The sequence below is a fragment of the Leptidea sinapis genome, chromosome 30, assembly GCF_905404315.1.
Source record: "Leptidea sinapis chromosome 30, ilLepSina1.1, whole genome shotgun sequence".
Lineage (NCBI taxonomy): Eukaryota > Metazoa > Arthropoda > Insecta > Lepidoptera > Pieridae > Leptidea > Leptidea sinapis.
The window spans coordinates 8,904,801-8,931,058 of NC_066294.1; the positions used below are offsets into that span (position 1 = coordinate 8,904,801).

The 26,258-nt window shown below is 35.6% G+C and overlaps 1 protein-coding gene across 2 annotated transcripts; it reads left to right on the forward strand.

The window, feature by feature from the left end:
* The first annotated feature begins 769 nt into the window (after window positions 1-769).
* On the forward strand, window positions 770-21,573 carry LOC126973688 (cysteine--tRNA ligase, cytoplasmic). 2 transcript variants are annotated; one of them, XM_050821008.1, is made up of 12 exons: window positions 770-888; window positions 978-1,189; window positions 1,259-1,525; window positions 2,645-2,861; window positions 3,906-4,116; window positions 5,743-5,975; window positions 7,304-7,537; window positions 11,352-11,487; window positions 12,279-12,481; window positions 18,933-19,098; window positions 19,324-19,520; window positions 20,385-21,573. In XM_050821008.1, exons 2-12 carry the CDS (start codon window positions 1,008-1,010, stop codon window positions 20,508-20,510), a joined length of 2,172 nt encoding a protein of 723 aa, XP_050676965.1. In that variant the 5' UTR covers window positions 770-888; window positions 978-1,007; the 3' UTR covers window positions 20,511-21,573. The 2 variants fall into 2 exon arrangements, with proteins under 2 accessions (XP_050676965.1, XP_050676966.1); XM_050821009.1 differs by having other exon boundaries at window positions 790-901.
* Window positions 21,574-26,258: the final 4,685 nt, after the last annotated feature.

A 26,258-nucleotide genomic window follows, 5' to 3' on the forward strand; every position in this document is an offset into this window, starting at 1 on the left:
GAGATCTACGCGCTATGTCTAAACACTTTCTGGTTGATTCATGGAATGCTTTATGGCAAATCACAAAACAAACTACAGGTAAATTCTATGGCTCTATCCAACCCTTTATCCCCTCTAAGCCCTGGTTCTTTCCTCAAAAAAAACAAAATAAACTTTTCACTCCTGTCATCATACGACTTCGCTTGGGATTTGTCTGTTCCCCAGTATTTTTGGCCAAGATCCGGGTAAGGGACCATGTGAATGTGGCCTTGAGGAAGGTACTCTTGAAGATATTTTTTCCTATTGCCCTAAATTGTCAATTCCTTTACCTTCTACCGAAGGATATCCCTCGCCCCATCAACATCCCTTTTCTTCTTACTTTATGCCATTCCCCTTTCATAAAGATTCTTTACAAATTTATCTCCCGCAATAATATTAAATTGTAATTTCTATCCTCCATACTTTCTTCGCTTCTATTAGGCACATATTCCCACTTACATTCACACATTTCTCCCTTAAACTTAGATTAGATACTACAAGGTAGTTAATATTGTTGTGTGGGTGTTTATTACTAACCGTACTAACTCTTGTTGCCTATTCTTCAGTTCACAAAAAAACCACAGCTATATCAACCGATCATTTCCTTTTAAATCAGCTCTTTATATACTTCAATCAGCTAAATAAAAATAAAAATCTCTCCACCTTGACGTTGGCCGAATCGTCGACATTCAGTCGACGGAGCCAGTTATATAAAATAAAAAAAGGCATCTGTCTCACCCCTGGTTTAAATTCTCTTTGGTTAGCACTTCGCCGTGGCCTGTAATAATTGTAAACAAGGTTTTGTCTAACATGAAACATCTGTAGGTAATGTAGAAATATTGTACGTATACAATTATTTCTGCCAAATAGGTATGCAAATAATGTTGAGTAAAATACTTCATATCATATTTTTTTTAATTTCTGATTTATTTAATTAATTCAACCTTGGTATTTAATAGTATTTTAGGTTAAGATTTACACAAATTACAATGTCTAAAAGAAGTCAACCATCGTGGTCTACTCCAGTACCAACGGAGAAAAGAGCAGTTCTAAAATTATTTAATAGCTTGACCAGGCAGAAGGAAGAGTTTATTTGTTCAAAAGGAAACCATGTAAAATGGTACAGCTGTGGGCCAACGGTGTATGATGCTTCCCATATGGGTCATGCAAGGTAAACAAAATTTTTGAGACATTTTAAAATATCGATATCATTTTTCTATGAAGTGTTTATTCATTTTAGGTCCTATATATCATTCGATATTTTAAGAAGAATATTAGCAAACTATTTTGGCTATGATATATTGTTTGTTATGAACATAACAGATATTGATGACAAGATCATCAGAAGAGCTAGACAGAATTATCTTTATGAAGAATATTTGAAGGAAGAAAAAACTTTAGCTGATATAGTGGATGATTCAACCCAAGTGGTTAATTATTATGAAGATTTGGTTAAAAATACAGTTGATCCAGATAAAAAAGCTTCCATGCAAAAAACATTTGATAAGTAAGTACAACAATTAATATACTTTTTTTTATGGAGAAGGAGGACAAACAAGTGTACGGGTCACATGGTGTTTAGTGATCGCCAACACCTCCATTATCTTGCAATAACAGATGGATCACAGGAGTGTTGCCAGCCTTTAGGGGACATGCTTTTTTTGGTACCCATGTCATATTGTCCCTGTTATTTTCTCTGTTAGACCTAAATTTGTTCTTTAAGTTGTTTCCTTAGTTTGTTAGACTTGATGATAGAAGTAGCTATTTAAGTATATTCTAGTTATCAGAATGTTTATTTTGGCCTTAGATTATGGACCTCCCCAGTAAGTACTTGAAGGTGAAATAAATATTCCATTTTGAATAATTTGATAATTAACTTAATTATTATCCACCCAGGGCTGCCAAAAGCATTAACTTATTTGATGCCACTCTCAGTAACTATACAAAATCTTATCTCACTTTACAAGCCAATAATAATTGTAAAATAATTTGTTAAAAGCAATCTTATTAATGTCTCAAAAGTTTCTTTTTCCAATACAAATGACAATATCTACATCAACACTATATTATACACATATTGTATTAAATTATTCAATCAGACAGTCCTCTGCACCTAGAATTTAATAAGCACACTCATCTTTTGTTTCTTTGAAGTTAAACCAAACTAAAAATATTGGCCTAGGTAGGTAACAAAATTTGTTTATTAAAGTCTGAATAAGCTATGATTGTAATAACCAACAACTCAAATCAATTAAATAAATCAAATCATATAGTTCAGTAGTAAAATTTATAAATCAGTTGATTGTTTTTTTTAGTAATTGCTCATTGGTAAGAATTATGTATTTTTGTGACATCAATTTTACACATGGCTAATGATCTCCTAATCCGTCCATCCGTCGACATTTAGACACTGGTAAGAGACCAGTGTCTACACATCATACTCACCCAACACATCCGCTTATAGTCTTGCAACTGATTGCAGATCCAACTTAGATAAAAAAAAAATTACACATTAGTCATGATGAAAAACTATAATGTTAGTTTTTATGGAGTATTACAGACAGTGTATTGTACTTGTTAAAACTATCTTTTGTTTTTAAAAAAAATATAACATGCTTCATTTAAGATTTGCTAATGCAGTGAAGGATTTGAAAGTAGCTGTTGAGTCACAAGATGAGGAGAAAATGAGTATAGCAAAAAGTGATATGTTACAAGCATCTAGAGATCCTTTGTCTGATTGGTTGGATAGTAAGTTTGGAGCCACAGTCACAGACAATGCAATATTTACTAAGCTATCAAGATTTTGGGAAAATGAATTCCATAAAGATATGAAAGCTCTCAATGTAAGTTACTAGAAATAAATATATACATAATCATTTCAGCCGGAAGACAACCACTGCTGGACAAAGGTCTCCCCCAAAGATTGCCATGACAATCAGTCCTGCGCTGCCCTCATCCAACCTATTATGGCGATCTTGACCAGATCATTGGTCCATCTTGCCTACTAAAACTACATCTGGTATGTAGTTGCTATTCAAGGACTTTACTACCCCAACGGCCATCGGTCTGTCTTTGTGCCCTGCCCACTGCCACTTCAGTTTCTCAACCATCTACATGTCTTAATAATAATCGCAAATATATACATATAATAATAATATTTCTAAATTAATATATTATATTTATTATCTGGATATGTTCTGTTAATCCATGACTTGCCTTTGATAGCAATAGCTACTTTTAATTTAGTTATGAAAACTATAATTCTTCTAAAAGTGTAGTTAAAGCTGCAAGTTTATTATTTTTGCATTTTTTTTTTATAACTTTTTGGTGGAAGGTATTCTTGGTTAAAAGTATGACCACAGATCACTACTGTAGGGCACTTATATATAAACTGTGAAGTATCAACACTATTTTTGAAACTGTATTGATTTCTGTAAAACAATTCTTACAAATTGAGACATGTACAAAGCCAAACTCTTTGGCTTGGATTTCCTAAATTTTATTTGAAATGTACACTATATTTGTATGAATAATGTATAAACATTAGAGATGTGCCAACAAGTTGGTAAAGCCCACTATCAATTATTGTAGTCGGCCACTAGTTAGAATTTTTTTTAGCAAAACGTTGACTATCCGGCTTCTTCCTTGTTTGTTTATTAATATTTTTATTATATAATCAGTTTATACATAAAAAAATAATAAAAATTAAATTATACGTGCTAAATAAACGTTCGACATTTAAGTATCAATAAATTGGTCGACTAGTCACCATCTTTATGACCAACTAATTGGTTAGTCGCCAATGTCATAATTGGCATATCTCTAATAATACGCCTATGTTTTTAATAAGCTTTGTATACAAATAAATCAATATTATAATATTACAGATATTGCCTCCAGATATTCTAACAAGAGTAACAGAATATGTTCCACAAATAATTGCATTTATTAAAAAAATTATTGACAACGGCTTAGCATATGAATCAAATGGCTCAGTATATTTCAGTGTCAGTGAATTTGATGGCAAAGATGAACATTACTACGCTCGGTTGGTACCTGAAGCTTACGGAGACACCAGATCTCTACTAGAAGGAGAAGGTAATTTATAATATTTAGTTTAGATGCAATATTGATAGTGATTTTCATTATTATAACACTAGAAATAAGGGATTGCTTGTAACTAATTCTAGTAGGCCTCATAAGATACATAAAAGCTTTAAGGGTAAATGTATACACTTCTATAATAAAGTCCCAGCCACTGTTCAGGCATTATCTATAAATAAATTCAAATGTTTTATAAAGAAATGGCTCTGTCGTAAATCCTATTACTCCACTGCTGAATATCTAAATGATCGGACAGCCTGGGATTAGATTGTGATTATTTTATAGCGATAGAAATGACTGTACAATATTGTATATTTTTATTGAAAAGAGCGCAAAAAAAGAATGCTGGGTGAGTTTCTTGCGCCGCTTCTTCTCTCTCAGAGCGCCATTTGTTTCCGAAGCGGTAGTAGTATCTAGTAGTTATTAGAAATGACATCAAAAAGAATTCTAAAGGAATCAATTTTGAGAAAATAAATGCCTTTAATATTGAGGTTGCCTTTTGTTTATGCATGGTGGATTGTGGTCATGTCATCACTAATATGTAATCAAAAGTAATAATTTTTCAGACTTTGGTAAAGTAAAAGACACAAACTTTATTCAATAAATATTTCTCTTAAATTATGTAATCTACCATATTTATGGAAAAAGTAGAGCTTGTGAGAAGAACATATGAGAAACTCAACAACAACTCTTTTAAATCAAAAAGAGTATCTTACAATGGCTGCATATATAACATAAGGAATTACAGTAGAAACTTGATTATCCGGCCCTCAGTTGTACGGATTCGCGATATTCCGCACTACCAACCACCACCATTACCATATCTCAGGATTTTTGGACTCTTCTCATGATTGCGGCTGGACTTAGCAAATCTTATGAAATCTCAGGATTTTTAGAACTATTAATAAAATACAGTTTACATTTTAAAGATTAATTCTTTAGCAAAACCTCAACCTTTAGAGCTTGAATTCATTAATAAGAATGTTGAAGATGTTATCAAATTACAAAGTTACATTTTTTTTAAATCATAAAATTACATTAGAGAATAGTGTGGTATAAGTAACTCATATTGTTGTAAGGAAGTGTGACTAACGAGTAACCCACTCACTTATCATGTCTAAAACAACAACCACATTTTTTTTATATATAAGAAGGGACAAGAGGCTCACATGATGTTGCCGGCCTTTAAGGTGGGCCTACAAACAACTGCTCTGAACAGTCCTCATGATAAACATGGTAGAAGATGCAGAGAGAACCCACATCTCTATTCAGCGCTAAAGAATCAAGCGAATCAGAGATGACTTAAGTATCTTGAATAGCCCATTGTTATTAAAATGTTGAATGTAGGATTCCAGCCGGCCAATGATTAAAAGAATGTGATAGTAACATACCTATTATGGTTTTTACAAATATAAACAAACATTCTTAGTGTAAATAAAATGTAAAATTCTGTCACCTGCATCATTTTCATCATATATTTAACTAAATAATTAGAGCTTATTAGTATTTTAACCTCCTGTATGCTAAACGGCATTAGACCACCGTTTAGTTCTCTGTTATTTGTGTAGCACACAAGACATTAATTCAACTGCAGTATTCATTCATGAAAATGTATTTTAGGTGATCTTAGTGATGAAACTGCTGAGAAAAGATCACCTAATGACTTTGCTTTGTGGAAAAAGAGTAAACCCGGTGAGCCTTCATGGGAGTCTCCATGGGGTGGTGGTAGACCAGGCTGGCATATAGAATGCTCAGCCATGGCTGCTGATATCTTAGGATCTAAGGTGGATATTCACACAGGAGGAGTCGATCTCAAGTTCCCGCACCATGACAATGAGCTAGCCCAGAGTGAGGTCAGTTTTTATGTGTTAAAGCTTTACATAGACAAGATAAACATATTTCCATAAATTCTTAACAATTTAATAGGTTAAAACTTAGTATCGTTTAGCACGAATTTTGAGGTAAAAAATATTGTAATTGATAGAGCTTTTGTCCAAGATTATAATGCTACCACTCTTATTACAAGATAATGCACCGTTCCAGAGAAAAAAAACATTATAACCTGGGCTGGAAAATTTTTATGGGGAAAAAAGGAAAGGAGAACACCTTCAATTCGTTTTTGGCGTTGTTTTAACTGTTCTAACACACCCTAACCTAACCAACTTTTATAAATTATAGTTGATAGTTAATCCTATTACAAGGTAATGCACAGTTTTCAAGAAAATAACGAAAAAAATTCTAACCACTATTGACAGTTATTAGCAAGTTTCTAGCCTCCCGCCGGCGGCCTCATGTGCAACCCGCACGTGCAATATTAACGTGATTTACCCGTTTTAGGTTTGAGAGTGGTATCATTATAATTGTGGACTAAAGCTCTATCAACTACTTACAATATTTTTACGTCCCAATTCGTGCTACGGAATACTAAGTACAACCCATTTAATATACTTAAAATGAATCTGAAATAAACTCGCTTTACATTTTACCCAAGCTACGCAACCCAATCTATTAAAAAAATTTACTAGTTTTCATTTTTTAATGAGGGTAGGTAGGGTACACAAGTGTTACTGCCCTGACTTTGCACTCTTTTTTTAATGGTGCCCATGTCATGTCACTTGGAAACACCATGCTAGGAAGTACATTCCACGGTTTGTTGTACGTGGAATAAAGTTTCTTTAAAATCACTGTGGAGAAAGTTCATCATGTCATTTTCAATTTGAATATCTGAGTGAAATCTAATATATAAAATTCTCGTGTCGCGGTGTTTGTAGTTAAACTCCTCCGAAACGATTCTCATGAAATGTTGTGTGCAAATTGGGTAGGTTTGAGAATCGAACAACATCTATTTTTCATCCCCCTATTTTTTTTTTAATTTTTATTATTATGATTCAGCATTTAAAAATAGAAACAATTTAAAATTTTTGCCCTTCTACGATCTACAACTATTTTTGTATCGCGATTTTTTTTTTATTCTGTTCCATCCGCAAATCCGCTATCGAGTTGCAAGATGGCAATCGAATACAATAATATTGTAGTACGATAAATTTGGTACGTCTGAGAACTTTTTATACCCCAAATTTTTTTTAATTACTTCATATGGCAATACAACGTTTGCTGGGTCAGCTAGTATATTATAAAATTTTAAAACAAATATTGAATGATTTGACAATAATTTTTATAGGCCTACTTTAATGAACCGGGCTGGATAAACTACTTTCTTCACACTGGCCACCTGACTATATCCGGTTGTAAAATGTCCAAGTCACTCAAGAACTTTGTGACAATATCGGAAGCTCTTCAACGATATACAGCAAGACAATTGAGAATCGCTTTCCTGTTGCATGGATGGAAGGAAACACTTGATTACTCTGATAACACCATGGAGATGGCGATTCAGACTGAAAAATTATTTAATGTAAGATTATACTTATGCCAATATGAATCATTGCTTGCTTTGAAGTTATAACACTAAAATAATATGGTTGGATTGCAATCTATAGTATTTTTCTGGTAAGTTGAGATTGTATGTAGTTGTATGTTAGATCATTTATACGTCTAGATAGACTATGTGACAGCTGTGAAAACATTTAAAAAAAAAAGAGTTTAGAACTAATCTCTATTTTGAACAATTCACGCACGCTAACACAGTGTCATATAAATCGCGAGTGTAAGACGTAGCTTTTCACGCTAAACTAATGTTCCTGGCCTGTTTTTATCGGTTGTCTAACAGCAAGAGACTCCTACGTATAAATTATCTAAGTATGTACACTGTCACTACTCCTATGAGACTAATATATATAACTTAATATTATGTAGTAATTATATTATAATTCCTTTTATAAAATAAATAAACTCTCTCATATAATTATGTAATTATATAAGTGTGTTTATTTACAACAGCCCTTTTGCTATTTATAATGTAGGTTTTAAAGAATCAACGTGAGATTTTTTTAAGGACGTAACTTAAAATTAACTGTTGCCTCCACGGACTAGTAAAAAAATATGGACTCCGTGTCACCTTACATAAAGTGTAGAACCAAAAGAAGCCGATTAACGTGCAAATACATAGCCCCACGTACACACACTACTACAGGCTATAGTAGGTCATTATGAGAATTGTCTTCGTCTGTGACAGATCAGCGTCTGCGTCTCAATAAATATTTAAAAAATGCCGTCGTGCGTTGTGAAAAAGTGTAAAAACGATACTGTGTAAGTAATTGTGGCCATATATGATTATTTAAGGGAGAAAAATATGTGTAACTAGTATTCCCCGTAACCGCACAAACACTAGCATAACCGTGCTTCACTTGCTAATATCAGGGCGCGGGGTCCTTCTTTTTTTTACTCGTCCGTAGTTGCCTCTCAATATATTCTTGATAATGATCAACAACACGGTTTTGTTGCCGACAGATCAACTCTCACCAATCTTCTCGTATTTACCAACTTCATTTTCACCGGCTTAGATTGTAAAACACAAATAGACACTATATACACAGACTTCCAGAAGGCTTTCGACAAGGTTGACCATGTATTACTCTTACAGAAGCTTTCTTTCAATGGCATTAAAGGTAACCTCTTGAGGTGGTTTGCGGCCTTTCTGCAGGACCGCATTCAGTCGGTAATTGTTAATGGATATCGTTCCTCTCCAGTTCGCGTGACATCCGGTGTACCGCAGGGCTCTATTCTTGGACCCTTGCTCTTCACTTTTTTTATCAATGACATATCTCAGTGCTTTTCACATTGTCATTATTTACTTTACGCTGATGATTTAAAGCTGTACAAAACAGTTACTTGTCCATCTGACGCTGTCCGTATTCAGGAGGATCTTAACAGACTTGATGCATACTGCACACGTAATAAACTATACTTGGCATACAAAAAGTGTAAACATATCGTGTTCACCAGAAATAAAAATATTATCACGACTCAGCTCGGCAATCAACAGCTGACGTCAGTTTCTACCATCAAAGATCTGGGTATTCATTTAGACCGCACACTAACCCTCGGCACCCATATAGACCATATTCTAAATAGCTCTCTTCGCATGCTAGGCTTTATTACACGTGTGTCCAAGCAATTTAAGGACAAGTGTACTTACACATATCTTTATGAGTCCCTCGTGCGACCCCGACTAGAATATGCAAGCCCAATATGGAATCCTTTTTACTCGATCCACGAAAAAAGAGTCGAGACTGTTCAAAAAAAGTTCTTACGCACATTAAATTATCGTGTAAAAGGAAATCGAGCCCACTATAATGATTTGTTGCTTGAATACAACTTTCTTCAGCTATGTCAGCGCCGCACTATAACAGACTGTGTAACTTTAAAGAAAATATGTACTGGTGAGCTGACATCTTCTGAGCTCCTCAGTCTCGTAGGCTTTCACGTCCCAGCCAGGTCTCTCCGCACATGCATTACTTTTGAGCTATCGTCCCCAAGAACAAACATTGGGTTTCGCGCGCCATTACACAGAATGTGTAAATCTTACAAAAATAGTTTTCTCGATATCGACATATTTTCGTGCTCCCCTGCTGTGTTCAGACACAGTTTAGAATTAAAATTAAAATCGTTCTTATCGTTGCCCCAAGTTTAGCTTTAATTAATTTTATTTGTCTACATCTTTTAAATTTGTGACTGTATACCTTTGATTTTTCTTTTTGTTATTATTGTATTTGTGAAACATGTGTTAGGACGCATCTACATTTATATTTTGTATCTCTTTCCTATATTGTTCCGTTCTTGTGATGTGTTTGTTATGTTTCCTTGTAATAATAAATAAATAATGTACATAGGCACCTGAGTGAATTTTCTAGACACTAAGATAATCAATAAGTTAGCACCAGGAACAAATATAAACTTATTATACCTACTACTTCGTGAGGACGAGTTAGTAAGTCTTTTGTGGGCCGATGTATATGGTTTTGCGTCATGATTCCAAAAAATGTACAAAACAAATGTATTACGTAAATCAAAACTTTTTTGACGTTAACATCACATCATTGACGTATAGAAAACAACTAGACTTACAATCACGCTCAAAAAATGTCCTCAGCAAATCTCTATCTTTTTCATTAAGTTGTGTTTCGACCGCGCTTTGTATAGATCGCCACGCAATGACAAACTGTTCAGTGAAAAACTGCCCAAATAGCAGCATATCCAACCTTAAAAACTTGGGAGTGTCGTATTTCAGGTAAATGCCCCTTTAAATTTACAAAATTGTGGAACCAACCGGACGTTTTTAAATATTTAGGTAAATAATTAAATTACATAAGTGGAACTACTTTTAAAGAAACGCAAACAATAACGTGTTAATTTTAACGAATTTATCTTTTAATGTTAATGAATTAATCTTTTAATGTTATCTGTTTAGTTTACTTAATGTATACGCATATACTATCCTGCTAGGACATTTATTGACGACCTTTGAATAGGCCATTGGGAGTCTTAATTGCTTATTGTACATCAATGCTTCACACGCAACTTTTGAATTTATTCGCAGGTGTGTTTTATGACAGTTACCTTAATATACTTACTGCTACCACAGTTAACTTACCCTTCGCAGTCAGAACTCCGAATTAGTTAGTTATTTATGCAACTGTTGTGTAATAAAGGGTATTAAAACACGAATGTGGTTAGTATAGTATCACATGAGTGTTTTAATACCTAATTATCAACAGTTGGATAGAAGACTTTATCTACACCAATAATATGAATGCTCTATAAAAGATTCTGAAACAGTAAGCTTACTGCTAACATTAAAAACGCCAGTCCTACTAACCATCATATCATCCAAAGGAATGTTATTATGAAAACGGACAATGTAATGTTGTACTGAATTTCATTACAACACTCGTTTGGATGATGTAATGGTTATGAAATGCCCATATTCAGTTATCTTATTCTGTGACGCGCGATCCGGTTCTGTTTACATTGTGTGCTGTAACCATATTTCATTTATTGTTCTAGTGGTTTGTGACTAATTGTAAATTACTTACTTTTTACATTTAAGATAATTTAAGTTTTCTCATTAAGTGAATTGTTAATTCTTTTGAGAAATAAAGATTATTAAACCATATTAGGACATTGGGTGTTTTAATGTTGGCAATAAGCTAACTGTTTTAGAATATTTAATAGAGGATTTAAAGCATGAGTGTAGATAAAAGAATAGAATACACACATGAATTTGAAAGTTGTAAACACGAAAGTAACATAGATCGATTATCTTACAGGAGTTCTTTTTAACGGTGAAGGATGCAATTCGTAGTGGATATGATGAAGGTTGTGGCGGCGTATGGACCGACAGTGAACAACAACTCTCCGCCAAACTTACAGCGGTCAAGGAACAAGTGCACGAGGCTCTGTGTGGTCAGTATCTATATTTTTTTAATCGAAATTACAAAATAAACTTATACATAACGGCGGAAGAGGGTCACCGTCATTAGCAGGGTCCATTGTCCTAACCATTGTCATCAAGTCTAGACTTCTAACAGTGGGCGTCGATGGGTAATGTCAGTGCAACGAAACAAACTTATTCACACAATCAAATTATAATGTAGAATCAATTTAAATAAACACACTATGGGATATATGGAACGCGCGATGGTTCAAGTTCAACCGCTCTGGCCGACCGCTGCACAAGAAGTGAAGTGCGCTCCTCTCGGCCGCTGGCGTTCCGTGTAACGACACGACAGATGGCGCTGGCGTTCCGTGTTACGACATACATATAAAGGGAGTAATTATTAAGTGTGACCAGGCGATTATTCCGTAAGTATTACAGATACCAAAAACTGATATCGAAAGTAGGTTACCTAATCAGTAAATTGTCATCAATAACTTTTTAAAAATCAAACGAGAAGTATCCAAATTTTTTATATTACAACACTTACATAACAACATAAAGAAGTCAGAGAAAATAAAATAGTATCATTTCACAAATAACTTTATATCATAGATTTTACAATTAAACTATTAATTTTCAAATTTCACTGGAAATTATTTAACAACAATTTAATACTGCAGCATAATTAATTCACTCCCAAGCAAGACAATTATATACCCTACGCCATCACCTTTTCTCTACTCGCCCCACACTTCACACCGCTACACTAGCGCCACCTCTCAGACACTCGCTCCTCACTTCACTTTACTCATTACAGATAACTTGGACACCCGCCGCGCTATAGACAGTCTCCGTGAGCTGGTGGGGGCGACGCACGTGTACTTGCGGCAAACGGCCCCGCGGCCATCACCCCTGCTGGTCACCGCAGCTCGCTACGTCACCGACATGCTGCACATATTCGGCGCTATCGACGGACCCCGCGGTCTCATTGGCTTCCCTGTTGGAGATACCAATGTTTGTGTGAGTACCGAAAAGTACATGTTTTTAATCAGAGATTCCCAGACTTTTTTTCTCATAAAACACTTTCAAAACTTATCTGGTTTCGGTGGATCCTCTGCAGCTATATTTCCAAAACTCGACAAACTATCTGATCATTAGATCTAACTATGGAAATTTGCGTTGCGGCTGAGTTGCATACTTTTGAGCGGCGGCCATCTTGGATTTGAAAACTGATCACAAAATCGTTCTCTGCACCCTCGAGAACCTCGGATACGATACCCATAATCTAGATTTCTAACTTTTGAGCGGCGGCCATCTCAGATTTAACGACGAATTAATAGTTTTCCGAAAAGAAAGTGACCATTGATTTTTAATCATTTAGCAAATAAATACTCTTTTTTCTGACACTGGCAATCACTGACATCGTTTCACTTAACTATACTTTATTGTTGACATTCGTATTTATATTGGTGAAGAATCGGACAAATTCATGCAAGATTGAAAGCAAACTCAAACAACAAGTCGTATTTCGTAGTGATGTGCCGAGTCGCTTTCTTGGTGGATCGAGTCGACTCGAGTCGATTTATACGGTATTCGAATAATGACTCGAATCCGCAGTTCGAGCCCAGTACTCGAGTGTTTGAGTTGATTCGAGTCCAGAACTCTATGCTGGAAATTCGAGTCCGCTACCAATTTTAGAACAACAAGGAAAATAATCGAAATGGAGTTAAAACAACACGTACGTTTCATATACACAACGATAATAAATAAAACATTTAAATGAAAATATTTTTAAACATTACACAAAAAAAACATAGCACATCCTTAGGAGGTATCTAGGAACCAGAAATGAGATCAAATTCTATAAGTTTTATTACACACAAAAAAAAGATTCTTTTAAGAAGCTATTTAAGAACTTAATACTATAGAATCGAGTCAGCGGTTACAAAGTCGATTTTCCTGACTGGAGTACCAGAAGCGAGTCAGGCGTACTCGAATCAAAATAAATTAGTATTCGAGTAGACGAGTCCAAAGCGGGATTAATCGAGTCCAACTCGAATCAAGCCGTACTCGGCACATCGCTAGTATTTTGTCCCTTTGCGCGTTTGAACAAGCGTTGCGGACGACGTTTTGCAAATAGTCTAGATAGAGCCTTTTGCTGCTGACTTGAGACAACCGATGAAAACAGGCCAGGTTTATTACTTTAGTCTGCGTGACAAGCTACGTCTTGATTTGTGTGTCACCTGGTGTTAGTGTGCACGCATTGCTCAAAATAGTGGTTAACTCTTAGATCATTTATACGTCTAGATAGACTAACGAGTAATAGAAATAACCTCTATTTTGAACAAGTGTCATACAAATCGCGAGTGTTACACGTAACTTGTCACGCACACTAAATTAATATTCCTGGCCTGTTTTTATCGGTTGTCTAGCAGCAAGAGTCTCTATCTAGAAGTATAAATTATCTAAGGGTTAACTGTAGACTTTTTTCTACATTTTCACAGCTGTCACAGTCTATCTAAATAAATAAATATAAATATTGACACACTTTTACACAAATTATCTTGTCCTTTGGTTTAGTTTGCTAGGCATAGCCTGTACTAGGACACAAGACAACGATATATTTAATACAATATATTTACTTAAACATACATAAATACAAATAAACATCCATGACTCGAAAACAAACATTCATATTCATCATATAAATGTTTGCACTTACCGGGATTCGAACCCGGCACGTCTAGCTCAGTAGGCAGGGTCACTAACCACTAACTCTTTAGATCATAGTTTCTCAATCTTATTTTGCTCACCACCCATTTTGAGAATATGTTTTTTTCTAGAGTATTTTCTCGTATATTATTTTGCCTTTTTAGACTTTATTTTTTAATCTACCCACGTCCCATCTGCGCCATGTCAATGCCCCCTAATTTTTTCTGGGTCTTCTACTGCCCTCCCCGAAAGTCTCAAACGCCCACAAGGGGGCGTTATCGCCCACGCTGAGAACCTATTTATTTATTTATTTATTTAATAGGTACACACAACAGAATTACAACAAATACATAATAAAAAAAATAAACTATCAGCCAAATACAAGATAGGCTGCAACTCCACGAGGGTGTGTACTCAGCATGCTTAGCCTAAAAATAACTATGCAAATACAACAGAAATAGCGATTTTAAAACTAACTTTAGGTAATGTAGTATTATAAAAGAAAAAGATAGAGAGAATATATATTTGGACAAATAGAAGTGAATAATTATGGTAGTTAATTAAGATGCTTTTTTTAAAAATTTAAACTAATTAAGGAATTTATATAAACTAGATTTCCATTTACAAACAGATGAACTGTGGATGTCAGGTACTTCACTGATTTCGAGTAGTAGTCCATTGTATTGACGACAAATTCTATAGATAGGGTTATGGAAGGACACGTTATTATTGCAGAACGGAATGATAAAAGGCTGTTCATGTCTTGAAGACCGATTGGGAACTCTTAGATGGATATTCGACAAGAGGGAAGTAGAAATTGTGCCATCCAGTATTTTGTATAAAGTCGTTAGGCCATGCAATTTGCGACGACTCTCGAGGCTCAGTAACTTGAAGTGAGATAGCCTTTCCTCATATGTAGTCAGCTCCCTTTTTAGACCAAACCTAATCGTCAATACGCGAAGAAGACGTCTTTGAATAGACTCAAGCATATCAGTATATGTATTATATTGAGGTGACCAGACAATGGAGGCGTACTCGATTTGGCTCAGGATTAGCGACTTATAGAGTAACAGTAAACTATTTGGTGACTTGAATTCTTTAGTAGCTCTGCATATGAAGCCAGATAGCTTATTACATTTCTTGGCTATTTCTTCATAGTGATATTTAAAAGTTAGTTTCTAGTCAAAAGCAATACCTAGATCCCATAAAACAAACTTCCGCTCAAGTGGTATATTATCAATTTTATAGTCAAACAAAATTGGGTTTTTAATACGAGTGAAAGATATAATGGAGCATTATTTTATACTCAAACTCATACTGTTAGCACTACACCAATCGAGTAGAGTATCAAGATCCAATTGTAGATCAATACAATCACTAACAGTTTTAATTCGACTAAAAATTTTAAGGTCATTCGCATAAAGCAGGGAAACATTTCTTAGCCTAGGGATCAGATCATTAATATATATAATAAACATCAATGGGCCGAGATGGGATCCCTGAGGAACGCCGGATATTATAGAGACTCGTCGTGAGTAGAATCCCTTCAGAGCTACTAATTGACTACGATTGGATATATAAGATTTTATCCAACGTAAGAGGCAACCATGCAGACCAATAGTCTCCAATTTACAGGCCAATATACTATGGTTTACTCTATCAAAAGCCTTTTGGAAGTCAGTATAGATAGAGTCAACTTGACCATGATCGTTGAAAGCTCTACAAATAAAGTCTGTATACTCCATCAAGTTACTGGCGGTTGACCTTCCTTTTAAGAAACCGTGTTGCTTCTGAGTGATATGCGGGATAAAGTGGTGGTATAAGTGGTCGTAAACTAAGGACCTTAATATTTTGGCAAAACTGATAAGATGCTTATAGGCCTATAATTAGTACAGTCGCTAGGGTCACCCGATTTGTGTATTGGTATGATGTGTCCTTCTTTCCAAGCATGAGGAAAAACACCAGTTTGTAAAGATTTGTTAAAAATCAAGTAAAGAGGGTCTATCAGAGCCTCTGAGCAATGCTTAATAAAGTAGGGAGGAATGCCATCTGGCCCAGCTCCTTTGTTAGGATCCAATGCATTGAGTTTCTTTAAAATATCCTCTTTAGATATGTGCACTGAAAATAGAGGATAATTAATAGTAGGCTAACTTGATAAAGAATCGTTCATGTGCCTATCTGGTTCAAAAACTGATGAAAAATACTCGGAGAAGAGTTCGGCTGCGGCTTCACCACCAGTTGCAATTTTGTCACCAAACTTAATGGTCTCGGGGATTGACGGTCCAAGTCTTTTACTTTTAATATAAGAAAAGAATAGTTTGGTTGAATTATTAAGCGACTCTTCCACACTTAAAAGGAATGAGTTATAACAAGCCTTAATCAGAGCCTTGGACCTAGAGCGTAATAACCGAAACTCGTCGAAGTCCCTCGGATTATTGGTTTTTTTATATTTTTTATGGATACGATTTTTCTCTTCTATACAGGCTTTCAAAGATTCTGAAAACCAAATAGAATAGTTCAATCGACCTATTCGCTTATATTTTGTGTTTCTTTTTATTGTGTCGTTAAGTATTTCATAAAAATATTTAACACTCAAGTTGACATCACTATGGCTTAAAATACTGTCCCATGTGTTATTATTAAGTTTTAGTATACAACTTTTTGTGTCACATTTACGAAAGTTAGGCACCATAATAGATTTGTTTTGTATATTTTTAATATTAGATTCAATAGACACATCGATCTCAATGGCTGGGTGGTGTCGGTCGGGCACACATAATGGGGAACTCTCAGATAAAGATACGTCTGTCAGATCTGTCATAAAAAGGTCAAGAGTACGATTATTTGAATTGCGAACATAATTATATTGCGACAGGCCACCCACCTCCAGTAGATCAATAAGTAGCGAAGATTTGGTATCGTAGGCTTTACTAGGGCACAGACGAGGAATGGAAATGTTATCTCACGACCATGTGATACCAGGCACATTAAAATCACCGAGAATAATAGTTTTAGAATTGTTTAGATTTAAAAGCGTATTACAACAATTATCATAAAAAGTGCGACATTGAGTGACATTCAGATCGGGAGGTAAGTATACAAGGTATATATTTAAGTTAAATCCACGAGGTCCTCGGTTCTCTCGTACTGTTATCGATATATCCTCTAATGAGCTTTCAAGTTCGGGATGTCTTATTGCAAATAGATTTTTCTTAAGTGCTAACAGAACACCCCCACCGGATTGCTTTGACAAACAAGTAGATTCGCGGTCTCTACGAAATACGGTATACCTGTCATCCACAAATTCACTATTAGAGAAAGAGCTATGTAGGTTTGTTTCGCATAAACAGATAATATCATAATTCTCAATTAGGATATTTTTGTACAATTCCGTTAATTTACTTCTTATTCGGTTAACATTCTGATAAAATATTTTCATAAAAAAACTGCTATTTAAAAATCCAAATAACGTAATAAACGTATAACCTTAAAACTAAATATTTATACAAAACAATAAGTAATATATATCACAAAATTAGCTTCTCAAGACTCATGATATCTTTAATGTAAATAGCGGGTGAGGTGTCGTCTTTTCTTATATATAATCGGCCGAATTTAACCCATACGTACTTACATCCCTTATCCTTAGCCAGATGTCGCGCGGCTGCATGCAAGTCCTTACATTGCTTTGAAAGGTGTTCACCCACGAAAATAGGTATTTTATCTCCACTAACTCCGATGTGAACGGAATTTAGGTGATCCATCGGATTACCTCTGTTGTATCTCTTGACGCCTGATATAATTGCATCACGGTGACGTTCAGATGGAAGTGTTACAAGTACATTTCGAGGCCTGTCAGATGAGGGGTTAAGTTTGGCAATTCGACGACACGAGCGTATATCACTGTCCGATATGGGCATTTTTATTTGTTCACAAAGCTTCTTAAACAACATGGCTAAGTTCTCATTCCGGCGCTCTGGAATACATTGAACCTCTAAGTTACAGCTCCTTGAAGCTTTTTCGGATTGACAAAGACGATACTCCAACTTAGCCATATCAGATTGTACCTTGGCTTTCTGTGCTTCGAGTTCAGTAATTCTCTTAATAGCCTGATCAAGATTTGTTCTTGTGTCTTTTTGTTCTTTAGATATAAAGTCTGTAGTTTCAGTAAACTCTTGTTTAATTGTTTCCACAACAGCTTTCACTTCAGATTTCACTTTTTCCTGAATTTCAAGGGAGAGTGTAGATCTGATACTATCTAACTTTAAATCAATAAGCTCACTAAATTGTCTCATGTTGATTGTAGCTCTTGAATCAATATTGAGTGATTCACACCCATAATTCGAATTAATTGATTTAGAAAAAGAGTTATCAAGTGAGTCATTGCTTGAAATTTTGCCATGAGAGGGTTGGGAAGCAGGCAGTGATTGAGCCGAAGCCACTGGAACATTGTTCAGCCTATGTCGCGATCATTTCTAGTTCTACGAGTAATATTTACACATGACTCGCAGCACCACGATCGATTCAGTTCTCTAATATTTGACTTAGAATATGCTGACGAGTAATCAATGCATTGGTAGTGATAGCACGCTTTACATGCAACACATTTAAGTAAGTCAGACTGGCTGACAGCTTTCTTACATCCCAAGCAGTTCATAGCTAATTAGCGGTAAACACAGTATCGTAACTTATATGATCTGGATGTATAAATGATCTAAGCAGGTGGCGTTATAAATATCCGTTGTTCAATAATTGACAGTTGGAAGAAGTAGTGATGCCGTACTTGGAGGCGCTGAGCACGTTCCGGGGCAGCGTGCGGGAGGCGGCGCGGGGCGCGGGGTCAGGGCCGAGTGTGTTGGCTCTGTGTGACGAGCTGCGGGACGACGTGTTGCCCGCGCTGGGGGTGCGTCTTGAGGATAAACCTGGTATGTAGTGGGTTTTGGTGAAAAACCAACAAGAGAGCTCTTGAGAGTTTCGTTTCAAATTTAATTTGTATAATCTTAAAAAAAAACAAAAGAGTTACGAGGACGGTATAAATAAGGGAACCATGCTAATATTTATTAGCCACTTAACAGATTACATATAAATATGTGATAAAGACAAAATTGTTACCAACATAAATTTAACGATAAATTATCTTTGCATTTCAGACCGCACGATCGTGAAGCTCGTGAGCAAAGAGGAACTCGCAAGAGAACGCGAGGAAAAGAAGCGCATTGAGGCGGAGAAACAGAAGAAGAAAGAAGAGTTGTTGAAGGCGCAGCGGGCGAAAGAAGAACAGAAGAAAATACCGCCCAACCAAATGTTTTTACGTGAGACTGACAAGTATTCCAAGTTTGATGATAAGGTGAGCCATCTGTTCCACACATTTTCTTATCGTTTCTATTTTATGGTTAGAGAGCTGATACCCGCGACTTCGTCCACATGACTGAGCACATTGTGCTTATAAAAATCGTTGTTTTTTTAAACTTTTATAACTTTATATTACATAAAGACATTGCAATATTTTATGAAGTGAAACTTACTTATCGATGTATGAGAGAAATTTTATAGAAAATCGTTACGACTATCGGTTACGCGGCATGTTGTTTTTTTTTAAACAAGGAGCCAAGTGCCCTACTAATATTATAAATGTAAATGTAAGTTTGTTTGTTACGCTAAACCACTGAACCGATTCTGATGAAATTTAGTACAGAGATAAACTAGAGCTTGGAAAAGGACACCGGCTACTTTTAATTGCGAAAAAATGAGTGGAAGGGTGGAAATAGGGTATGGGATATTGTATGAAAGTTCGTCATTAGGGAAGATGACACCGTAAAATATTGTATTTAGGCACTTGATAAGAAAATAATAAATATTTATTCTTGCATTTTTAAAATTTCGGCCTGTGTAGGGATTAAATAGGGTATGAAAATTCATATGGAAGTCCTAACAACGTCACTCTTTCACACCTAACTCCAAATTCGAATTTGGTTATATTTGGTACAAAAATAGACTAGACCTTGGAAAGGACATAAGCTAACATTTTTTCTTGTAAAAGGGCATGAGCTGAAATAAGGGATGAAAGTCTGCATGGGAATTCTTCAGTTTCGGAGATAAAACCATGAAAATTTTTATTAAGGCATTTGATAAGAAGTAATTTATTTATCATTAGTGTTCATATAGGACTCTGTTCATTATCTTTGTTTATGGTTTCATTAACCTTTTCCAGGGTTTGCCCACGCATGACAACGAAGGTAAGGAGCTGAGTAAAGGTCTCGTGAAGAAACTACAAAAACTGCAACAGGCTCAAGAGAAGAAGTACAACGAATATATCGCGTCCGCTAATTCTTCTTAATCCCACATAAATTTAAATTTTTGATTTGATTGATTTGAGTCATGACAAAGATTTTGTATTTTTTTCCACAAATCAGCGTAGCGCGTTCTGTCGCCGCCACGTACTAATTTATTTTTTTTATTTATAAGTTCGGTTATTTGACGGTCTCTTACGGTACGGAAGCATATTGAGGGAACCTGCACACACCTGTTAAGAAATTAAAAGGTTGTACGTGAATTTGAACAACTTATACTGAACCAGCATGGCCGAGCAAAATTATAGGCTCCAAATATAGATTGAACCCAAAGCCGTAAAATAAGTTGGTAAAAAATATTTGGTGGTGCTGCAAAATAAATAATTTTAAAGTTATACTTTTTTTAGGCGCGTTATGAAAAATGATGTGAGTGAAATTTTAAGAAGTTGGTTCCTAAAATTTTCTGACGTTTGCGTCATTCGTTATTTTTTTTTTTGGTTTTTTCGTCCTCTATTTATAGGACTGGGAAAAGGTTCAAGCCCATACAGCCGTATTCATTATTAAATAATTAACTGTCGAAGCCATCTTTGCAAGATTTTAACAAAATTGTTCTTTCTAAAAACGTAGAATAGCACGAGGAATAAATCATTTTAATGATTTTTGCTTCGTTAGGCCAAAGAAGTATAACTTCTTGCGTGCATACATAAGTACACACACACTTTATTGCTAATCCTAGACAGATTTAAAACAGTTACGTCAATCACCGTATGGGCATTGGGACGCTTCATATGACACTTGCGAGTTTAATAAATTATTTTATTGTTAACATAATTGTGGTTACAAACGTGAAATAATATATGAAATACCTAATATTAGATTGTTTATTTGTAAGGCACAAATTGATTGAGAACATTTTAAGCTTTTAAAGTCGTGCTTGCTTATTTCATATTTTTTTTTACTTAAAATCTTACCAACTTAAGTATACCATTTGTTTATGCTGATAAAATGATTTTATACATTCTGATGTGTATACAGTATTCTGTAGTGATGTATAAAAGTTGCTATACTAAAGGATATATATATATATATATATTAAACTATTTAAATATTTTTTAATTGTTTTATTATATCTGACGCAGTTTATAATTTGAATTTAATACAAGTACATAGGCCCGACCTTATAAAAATTATGATAGACACCTAATATTCGGCGAAAAGTGTCATATACCACATTAGAATTACAGATCTAATGTAAATCCACAGCAGCCAATAGCGATTGTTAATGATCGTTAACTGACCAATGAGCATCCAGTACCCTGTGCCCGCTCACGCCAGATGGTTGGCTGAATTGAATAGTGCAAAAAACTGCTTGTTATTACTATTTCCTATCGGTTTATATACAGGGTGTAATAGTTGTGGCGATTATTCCGTAACTATTACAGTCAAAGTACAAAATCCCATTTGTCGCATCATCGCTCTTTTCCAGCACCTCCCTTAAAGCCTCGCCTAGTATCGGAATACTGGATCTCCTAATCTCGAGCGTTTGCCAATTCCGCGGTCATCTGGAAGGCAAAGCTATATTGGCTTCGAAGAAGCTGGACATCATAAATACATCACAGCAATACTTCAAGCCGGCCCACATTGGTCTGGCGCACCAGCAGCCATCAGTTCGAACCATTTGAGCGCGTGCAACGTAAAGCTGCTCGAATTGTCGGGGACCCAGTGCTATGTAAACGGCTCCATCACCTGGCGTTGCATAGAGACGTCTTTTAATTTCCATTCCGAAGAACTGTTTCACCTGATTCCTGCCGCAGAATTACACCTTCGTACGACACCTAAAATTAGGATATCATCCCCACCATCTGGATGACTGGCGTTCCTCCACGGTGCAGTTTTCAAGGAACTTTCATCCACGTATAATAAAGCTGTGGAATGAGCTTCCTTGTACGGTGTTTCCAGGTCGATACGACATGGGTCACCTTAAAAAAAAAGCGCGTACACCTTCCTTAAAGGCCGGAAAAGCTCCTGTGATTCCTCTGGTGTTGCAAGAGAATGTGCAGGCGGCGGTGATCACTCAACCCGTACGCTCGTTTGTCCTTCTTTTCCATTAAAAAAGCATTTAAACAATTTTTAGATAATATAATAAAGCTTTTTAACTTTGATATTTAATACGTCTAGATAGAGCCTCTTGCTGTAAGGCAACGCATAATAACAGGCTAGGTTTATTACTTCAGTGAAAATGAACATTTTTATAATAATTGAAGTCATTAGATTTTCTAACAATGGTTTAAATTAGTCACACAACAAATTGAGAAATGTGCGTGCCAAGCTACGTCTTACACTCATTATTCGTCAGACACTTTGTTTTCGTGTGCGTGCGTTTCTGAAAATAGAGGTTAACTATTCTCCGCTATCTTTTTCGACGTCTTCACAGCTGCCACAGTCTATCTAGATATATAAATTATCTAAGCTTTTAAATTTAATAATAGTAGTTTCCGAGGATCATCCTGCCAACACAAGTAGAGTCAGTTCACAAGCATGACGCATGTCGCAGCACTTCTCTTGACCATATTAGAAGGTCCTCTCCACGATTCTGCCCACTACAGCTGAAACAATAATTATTTTTATTCAAAATAGGATGTGACAGCACTTATTGAAAGTCAAAAACTACTACCTATTCCAAAAAGATTGCCTCAGACCTGAGAAGAATGGACGCAACAAACTCAACGGCTTTTTTTATCGAAAAAATATGTTTACAATGTAATATTGTACAATTAAACTTATTATTTAATAGCCTGAGGGCGGCCGCTTCATTCCCAATCTATGGAATCATTAAGAGAATAATTTATTTTATAGTAACCTTTACCACACAAACGTTTTTTAACAATTCTTTTGAATAACGTAATACTTTTGTTTTGATCATTTTCTGAGATCTTGTTGTAAAAGCATATACATCGCCCCACAAAAGACTTACCTTCTTACTCGACTTAGCCGAGTAGTAGGCATTATAAGTTCATGTCTACTCCTGGTGTTAACATGGTTATGACAGTTTCTAGCAAATTTTTTTATGTGCCTGTGCACATACATTACATTATTAAGAATATATTGAGAAGCAACAGTCAAGATGTTAATTTATTTGAATTTTGCTCTCAATGATTCTCTAGGACCTAGGTTATAAATAGCGCGAATAGCCCTCTTCTGCAGCACAAATATTGTATTAATATCGGCAGCGTTTCCCCATAGCAATAGACCATAGGACATAATACTATGGAAATTACTAAAGTATACTAGTCGCGCCGTATCTATGTCATATCATGTCGTAATACCAGCCGAACTCCAAATACTTAGTACCTAGAATATTTTAATCGGATGGGGTTCAAAGATTAGCTAAGACATCCAAATTTACTAATATTACCTAACCTTTTTGTACAAAAAAATTTCGTTTGACGTTGTTTGTCCACGATGAACTCCTACGTACTGAAACGATTTTAATGAAATTTGCACACTGTGTGCAGTTTGAACTTGAGAGATTGGACAGTTTTTATTTCGATTCGTGACCCTTGAAGCTCATTGCACAGCTTTAAAGTACGTGGAAGAGAGTTCCTTGAAAACCACAATGACCGCCACACATCCAGATGGTGGGGATGATATACTAATCTGTGGCGTGTCGTGCGACGGTGGAATTCGGCGGCAGGAATCAGGTGAAACAGCTCTTTAGAACCCTCCCCGTGATAAATGCGGTAGAAGACACACAATGAAGCGACGTCTCTAAGCAAAGTCAAGTGATCCAGCCGTTCATAGCACCGGGTCCCCGACAATTCGAGCTGTAGGCCTTTTTTTTGGATCGGATGGAGAAGGGCAAACTTCTGGTGAGTGCCGGAATAAACGCGTTAGCACCGACGTCAACTCAGATTGGAGAAATGCCTTCCGGCCCGTCGATCCTTACGTCAAACGAAAACAGGAGCCCTATTACGAAAATCGAAATACGAAGTTTTGGTTGACGGATCGTACATTTTTCTATTACGAAAGTGTTTCGAATCCGAAGATCGAAACGAAGTTCGAGATTAGACATTTTGTCTTTCGTTTAGCTTATTCCTAAATTCACTCGACACATACGTTTTCGTTGTTTGACATTGTTATGGTCGTAACAACAACGTCACTTTTAACGACAGACTTATATGTTTCGTTTTAGATAAAACATATTTATTTTATTATAAAATGGCACGTTTTTTAATGTACGAAGAGGTCTTCTTGTACGAAGAAAACCTTGAAAGAGCAAGAGAGCGACGTCGACTCCGGCAATATTTATTAAATAAACAAATTCCCGATGGTTGATTCCCTAAATTGTTATGAATTATCGCCATAATCATACTTTATTTGAAAAACTTTGTGAAGAGATTATACTAATAAAGCCACTATAAATGTTTCTATTCTATTCTATTCTAAATAATACTTACTCGCATATAACTTTCACTTTACTTCTGAAAAAATTTAAACTAAAAAACCGCGAAAGTATGTTAAACTACCACAGACTAAATAAAAATATAATGCAGTAGATGACATGATACGTCAAATTTAATTTAACTAATAAAGCATAATTTCTTGCAGTAAAATAGGATTATTTTTTAAATAGATAACTCAAACGGAATATAAAGCAATTCCATTATTTAAATACATGTTAACATAACGAAAAACTTATTTGTAAATTTCTAATTTGTTATCGGTGTTGGCACGATTTACCGGTAATATAAGTATGTACATTCATATCATCTTTGTACACTTTTTTTATGTCTATAGTTCCGAAACGAATTACGGCCGCACTATACGGATCCGAAGTACTTTGGTAATAGGATTAAAATCGAAGTTCGTCGTTCTTTCGTTTCGGACCGAAACTACGTATTTCGATTTTCGTAATAGGTGCCCAGAGCTCGCCGAACAGTTTTCTGCCTGAACTGTACATTAGGCATAGAGCTCTGACACCGCGGGATGATCGGCGGTGTTTTCCGTTGTCGTCAATAGTCGAGATAAATCAGATATTATAGTAAATACAACTTCTTTTAATACAAACAAATAATATTAGGCACTGCACAATAATTCATAAATACAGCTTAATATTTATAACATAATATTATAAATGTTTAAGTGAATTTAAATAACTTCAAATGTTTTATATAATACAAAGGTTTGTTCAAACAAAACAAATAATGTAACTGTATTTACAATGCTATGACTACATAAAATTAAAACTATCATTACGTGGAAGCGTACCAAGAATACTGGCAGCATTACCGCGTTGGATAGCAAGGCTGATCCGTTGACCGAAATAGCTGCCAGCGCTTGGGTTTCCAGTAGCCTTATTGAGGCGCGAACATAGTACTTTATACATTCTTCGCGCCTCTGGGCCCCACGGGCCAAGTGTCTCGTCACCAAATGTATGACTCACTGAGATCGATATATTTGCGACGCATGCTGTCTTCGGCAGTCGAAGCAGCAGTCCCAGCACTAACTGACGTAACTCAGACATGAGAAGGAGCCAGGGTATCGACGCAAGTCGCACACCAGCGCCCTTCCCCGTGCCCAAGCCACCAGCTTCATTCCATTAGGACGCTTGCGATCGTGGCGCATTTGGCTCTAAAACAGCTGGTATATTAAGAGCGGCAAATGCCCTGCGGATGACTTCATCAAGGTTTAGTCATTTAATTTGAACAAACATCAGTTAACTACGAAGATGATTCTTTACATTAGATACTTACATTAAAGTTTGATACAGAATTATTATTAATTTAACATATCAT